The sequence below is a fragment of the Engraulis encrasicolus genome, chromosome 18 (genome assembly GCF_034702125.1).
Source record: "Engraulis encrasicolus isolate BLACKSEA-1 chromosome 18, IST_EnEncr_1.0, whole genome shotgun sequence".
NCBI classification, from domain to species: domain Eukaryota; kingdom Metazoa; phylum Chordata; class Actinopteri; order Clupeiformes; family Engraulidae; genus Engraulis; species Engraulis encrasicolus.
Window position 1 is genome coordinate 38,828,442 of NC_085874.1, and position 6,000 is coordinate 38,834,441.

The 6,000-nt window shown below is 47.5% G+C and overlaps 1 protein-coding gene across 1 annotated transcript; it reads left to right on the forward strand.

Annotated features, from left to right (window-relative positions):
* The first annotated feature begins 4,477 nt into the window (after nt 1–4,477).
* tmem121ab (transmembrane protein 121Ab) lies at nt 4,478–5,428 on the forward strand. The gene has a single exon (XM_063222507.1). It carries the CDS (start codon nt 4,478–4,480, stop codon nt 5,426–5,428), a length of 951 nt encoding a protein of 316 aa, XP_063078577.1.
* The last annotated feature ends 572 nt before the right edge of the window (nt 5,429–6,000 follow it).

Here is a 6,000-nt window from a genome sequence, read left to right on the forward strand (position 1 = left end):
TATTTTTACCTTCCAGTATAGATCAGACCTTTATGCGATGGAGAAATGTGGGAGTGGTCTCCTTCAATGACCTTTATTCAGGTAACTCTTTTGTAAGCTTTGCGGACCTGGTCAAAAAATGTGGTATTTCAAATCATGATCTTTTCAGATATTTTCAATTGAGAAATTTCACTAAAGCTCAGTTCTCTTCCTTCCCAACATTGCCAGAGAGAACTTTGATAGAAGACATTATGTTCTCCTCAGTCTTTAATAGTCGCATTTCATCAATACATAATCTTCTCCTCTCATCCCAGCAGTCTCCCCTTCTGGGACTTAAGGATACTTGGGAAAGGGAACTTGGTCTTCCATTAGATGAATTCTGGTGGACAGATGTTTTGGCCAGGATTAACACCACATGCATATGTGCACGAATGAGTCTTATTCAATTCAAAGTGGTTTTCAGGCTTCACTATACTAGGGCCAGGTTGAAAAAGCTGTTCCCAGATGCGGATGACCTCTGCATCAGGTGTTCTCACTCTCCAGCAGACCATACACATACTTTCTTCACCTGTCCCAAATTATATGCTTTCTGGTCATCTTTCTTCACCACTCTTTCTGAAGTCCTGAATATTCAAATCTCCCCTTGCCCTTTAATTGCAATTTTTGGTGTGTCCCCTGTTTTAGGGAAATTTAACAGTTACCAGGCGGATGTTATCGCATTTGCTGCACTGATAGCCAAACGCCAAATACTACTTCACTGGAAGAGCCCTAAACCACCTGGCTCCTGTTCCTGGTTTAGAGAGCTTTTGTCTTTCCTACACTTAGAGAAAATTAAGCATACAGTTAGAGGATCCTTGAAAACATTCCATAAAACGTGGGACTCCCTCCTTTCCTATGATCCACAAAATATTAACCAAGTATCCGACAATGAAGATTAGTGACACCCCCCCCTTTAAGATTTGTTTTTATATGCATGTTTTGTTTTATTTTATCTTTTATTTTATTATTTATCAATTTTGTTTTTATTTTTATTTTCCTTTTCATATATGTCTATTTGTGTATGTGTATCTTTCTAAGTTGTAATGTATAGGCCGTCATGTCCTTCCCATATAATGTTTTAAGTTACTTTCATTACATGGGTGGAGTTGGGGTGGCGGGTGGGTGTGTTGGGGGTATGGGTTAAGTTGTTTGAAAAATGAAAAAACTATGGTAGGCCTATGTAATTGTGATATATCTGGCTGTATTACTTTGATGGTTTGCCTAATAAACATATTATTTAAAAAAAAAGGTTCCAGTCTGACAGCTCACAATGGTCTACAGATGGTGGTGACGAATCCAATCAACTGAAACACGCGGTTGCTAATTTGATTCACAGCTGCCGCGGAAATCTGCTCCCCATTTGCATAAAATGTAACTTTTCAAACTTCCTTCTAACGTTTTGCATGGTTTTGCTCATCTTCCCTTGCCTGGACTAAGGGAAGTTGATAGGGGGGCAAAGGGGTCAGATGTCCCAGGCCCAGGGAGAGGGGGCACAAGAATTAGGTTTTCATTACATTGCATGTATTTGGGTACGGAAGCCCTTTCAGATGACTTTGTCCTGGGCCTGGCGGGTCGGGAGTCGAACTGGCAACCTTTGGGCTACAAGTCTGACGCCCTGACCGCTTACCCATGACGATGAGGGGATACAGAGAGAGGTGGAAGAGAGAAAGAAAGGGCAGATTAAGGACGAACGAAGAGAGGAGGGTGGTTTGGGACCTACAGGGTCACTGCTGTCATTTGGCAACTGTGTATATTTTATTTATACTTCAAGTTTTGGCAAAGGACGCGCTCAACTTCTTAAAAAACGAAAGTCTTTGGGTGCGCGATAAAATGTATCAACTTAAGGAAGAAAAATCCGCACTCACAAACTGCGTCTCATTATTTATTTATATTACCACCATGTCCAAAAAGCAGACGCGTTTCGGCTATCAAGCCTTGCTTTTTGGACGCGTTTCGGCTATCAAGCTTTCATCAGTGCGGTACCACGCACTGATGAAGGCCTGATAGCCGAAACACGTTTGCTTTTTGGACATGGTGGTACAGTAATATAAATAAATAATGAGACGCAGTTTGTGAGTGCGGATTTTTCTTCCTTAATTTATTTATGCTGACACTTCTCTGTTCATTTCTCCTTTTTCTCTCTCTCTTTTCTTGCATCACTCTCATTCCCTCTCTTCCTCTCCTTCCCTCTCTACCTCTGCTGCCTCTATTTCTGATTGTCTCTACTGCTTGCTCTTTCACCTTCTTCACTCTCTCTCTCTTTCTCTTTTTCTCGCTCTCTCTCTATAGATGTGTACAGTATGTGTGTGTTGGGGTGGGGGGGGATAATCCACTGGGCTATGTATGTTGTGTGTTCATGTGGCTGTGGTATGACTGGATCAATGGCTTATAAATGAGTAAAGTATCTCACATCTCACATCTCTCTCTCTCTCTCTCTCTCTCTCTCTCTCTCTCTCTCTCTCTCTCTCTCTCTCTCTCTCTCTCCCTCTTCAGGCTGTGGAAGGAAGGTGTGATCATGACAGAGAGGAGGAGGAGACGATGCATCTGAGGTCGCGTAGAAGAAGAGCCTCCCGGTGGGGAGAGTACGTCGGACATGGGGGCTGCGGCCTCAAACACTGACCCATGACCCCTTGTCGTCTTGGTGATGAATGGCCTTGGACTCCTACTGTACCCACGCTCTAGCCTGATTATCATCGACTTTCAAATCTCTTCGAGACTTGGTCTGACCAAGGGCATGACAATTAACATTTCCCAAACGGCATGGTTGACCCGCCCCCCAAGGTTTGCTACTGGTTGACAGCTGTCAGAAAAAGAGGGTGGAGTTCCCTTTTTTGGGGGAGATCGGAAACACTATTTCCATTGCTCTTGGCCTGACTAGAAGCAACACAGAAGGTGCTGCACGACTAGGAGGGCGTGGCCTGGCTACCCCCGCTCTGCCCTGCCCTGCCCTGCAGCTGTCCAGTCATCCAGGCCGCCTTGCCCACTTCCAATGCACTGTCCACCTCCTGCCTTTACCGGATTGTCTCGCTTGCTTGTTATACTTCTTTATTTATTTATCTCTCTCTCTCTCTCTCTCTCTCTCTCTCTCTCTCTCTCTCTCTCTCTCTCTCTCTCTCTCTCTCTCTCTCTCTCTCTCTCTCTCTCTCTCTCTCTCTCTCTCTCTCTCTCTCTCTTGCTTGTTGATTGCCTCAGAAGCTTGTATCTAGGTAGTGTACCACTTCAGTAAACCTCTGTAACCTCATCCTCTGACATAGACTTTAAGCAACAACAAAGGCAAGGACTCTGTATAAAAGTTTTACAGAGGCGAGTAAAGGACCCGGCTACTCCATAGATATTGAAGTTGCACAGAGGGGGAAACGAAACAAGCACCTCAATCCATAGATACTGACTTTTGCTCACCCTTTTTCACGCCACTTAGCTGCTTGTCCTGAGCTGGTAAATGGCTGCCCTGCCACCACAGGGCACAGAGCGCAGAGCTGTCCCCATAGCTCTAGTTTAGCTGTCATGGGGAAAAGATTGATGGAACTGCACCGAATGATGTGTAGCGTGACCCTCTCCTGCCCCTGGCCTGGACAAAGCTAAATCCACTGCTGCCAGACTGTGTCCTAGAGTCTCTCAGACTCCCTGCTGATCTTAGTTTCTGCTTGGTGTTTATTTGTTTAATGCTAACCTAATTTTAGAAGGATATATTGTGTAGTGCCATAACCAGCCATACCTAAGTGGCTTGTGAAGGAGTTTATTCAGCAGCAGTAAAACAAGTTCACCAAGCAATCACACAGCTACCATTAAGCTACCATTGTAACCGATCCAGCCATGGCAGGGTTGATGCTCTTGCCATGGTAATATGTCAGGATGGATTAGTAAGCCTCCGCCATGGTGCCCTCATCCCCAGCCAAGCAACACGTGTGTCTAGCCCACCTCGTTGTGGATGGCCTTCATAAACACTATCTGTCTCAAGCCCTTTTCCTCCAACTCTGAAAGATATTAGCTTCTCCTAGCACAATTCAAGAAGGACATAATTCACGTTCTGTTGTTTTAACAGATGAGAGTCATTACAGACTGAATTCAAGTAGGAGACCATGTATTGCCATGACTAGCCTGGTGGACTGTCTTGGAGATAATACAAGAGGACGGAAATAAACAAGCAAACAACCACCTTTAGCTATTAGCTACTGGTGTGAGCCAACGTAGCAGGATTGTTCCTGCTACTATTGCCGTGGTGGCCCTAACACCACACCAAAAAAAAAACATTAGCTATCGCAGTGACCTAACCTACTGCGCCAGAATTGCCAGTTTCCGTGGTGCTGCTAAAGTGGTGGCCCCTCACAGCAACAAAAACAAACAAACAAACATAACAAACCCCCGTTAGCTAGCACAGTTGTCCTAACCTAACTGTGCCTAGAGTTACTTGTTGACGTGGTGTTGGGTGGTGTTGTTGGTGGTGTGGTGGGCCATCGCCATGGTGTTGCCTCCCCCAGACAAGCGCCACGTGTGTCTCACCACCATCGTCATCATGACCAGCATGGCCTTCATGGACGCCTACCTGGTGGAGCAGAACCAGGGGCCGCGCAAGATCGGCGTCTGCATCATCGTGATGGTGGGCGACTTCTGCTTCCTCATCGTGCTGCGCTACGTGGCGGTGTGGGTGGGCGCCGAGGTGCGGACGGCGCGACGCGGCTACGCCATGATCCTCTGGTTCCTCTACATCTTCGTGCTGGAGATCAAGCTCTACTTTGTGTTCCAGAACTGCAAGGCCGACCGCAAGAGCCTGGAGGTGGTGGCGCGCAAGACGCTGACGCTGTTGCTGTCCATCTGCGTGCCGGGGCTCTACCTGATCCTGGTGGCGCTCGACAGCATGGAGTACGTGCGCACCTTCCGCAGGAAGGAGGACATGCGCGGCCGGCTGTTCTGGGTGGCCCTGGACCTGCTGGACCTGCTGGACATCCAGGCCAACCTATGGGAGCCCCAGCGGACGGGTCTGCCGATATGGGCGGAGGGCCTGATGTTCTTCTACTGCTACATCCTGCTGCTGATACTGCCCTGCGTGTCCCTGAGCGAGATCAGCGTGCAGGGCGAGCAGGTCTCTCCGCAGAAGATGATGCTCTACCCGGTGCTCAGCCTGGTCACCATCAACGTCGTCACCATCCTGATCCGCGGCGTCAACATGGTGCTGTTCCAGGACAGCCGCGTCTCCACCATCTTCGTGGGCAAGAACGTGGTGGCCATCGCCACCAAGGCTTGCACCTTCCTGGAGTACCGGCGGCAGGTGAAAGAGCTGCCCCCTCAGGGCGCTGCGGGTATAGCGCTCGAGCTGCAGCAGAATTCGGTGCCTCACGGCCAGGCTCTGCCCAACGCCACCAGCCTGCCCGTGCACGAACCCACGCCGGCCCAGGAGATCATCGACACATGACGGGGGGCCCCCGCAGCAGAGGGACACTTTGTTATTGACACAAAATGGCTGCCACCGGATGTCGCCGGAGTGCTTTGTGTTGAACGCGACATAGGATGAAAACCAGCCGTCATTCTACTTGCTAACTGACTATAACTCAAAATGGCCACCAGGTGGCGTTATTCACAGAGTTCTACATGCTGACTATGTTTCAAAATGGTCGCCACTATGGCAGCATTGTTCTTGTTGATTCAAGAATCAACAATCAAGAGCTTTTATTGTCATTGACAAATGAATTTTGACAACGAAATTGCGTTTAAGAATACACTGTACAAGTATTCCCTGGCCGCTCCACTAGTGCGCCGCCCAATAGTTATGAGCAGCATTCATTGGTCCTGGGTTGAATAGGGTGAGGGTTGGGGGTATTAGTTGCTGACTTTCGGCTAAGGACACCAAAACACAAATCGTTAAGGTTGTTTAATGTTAACAGGTTGTCCCCTTTTGTATTATCAATCAAAGTTGAGAAACAACAGACATTTTTAGGTATTTCTGCTTAAAACAAAAAGAAATATGAACATGACCTTGTCACCTAA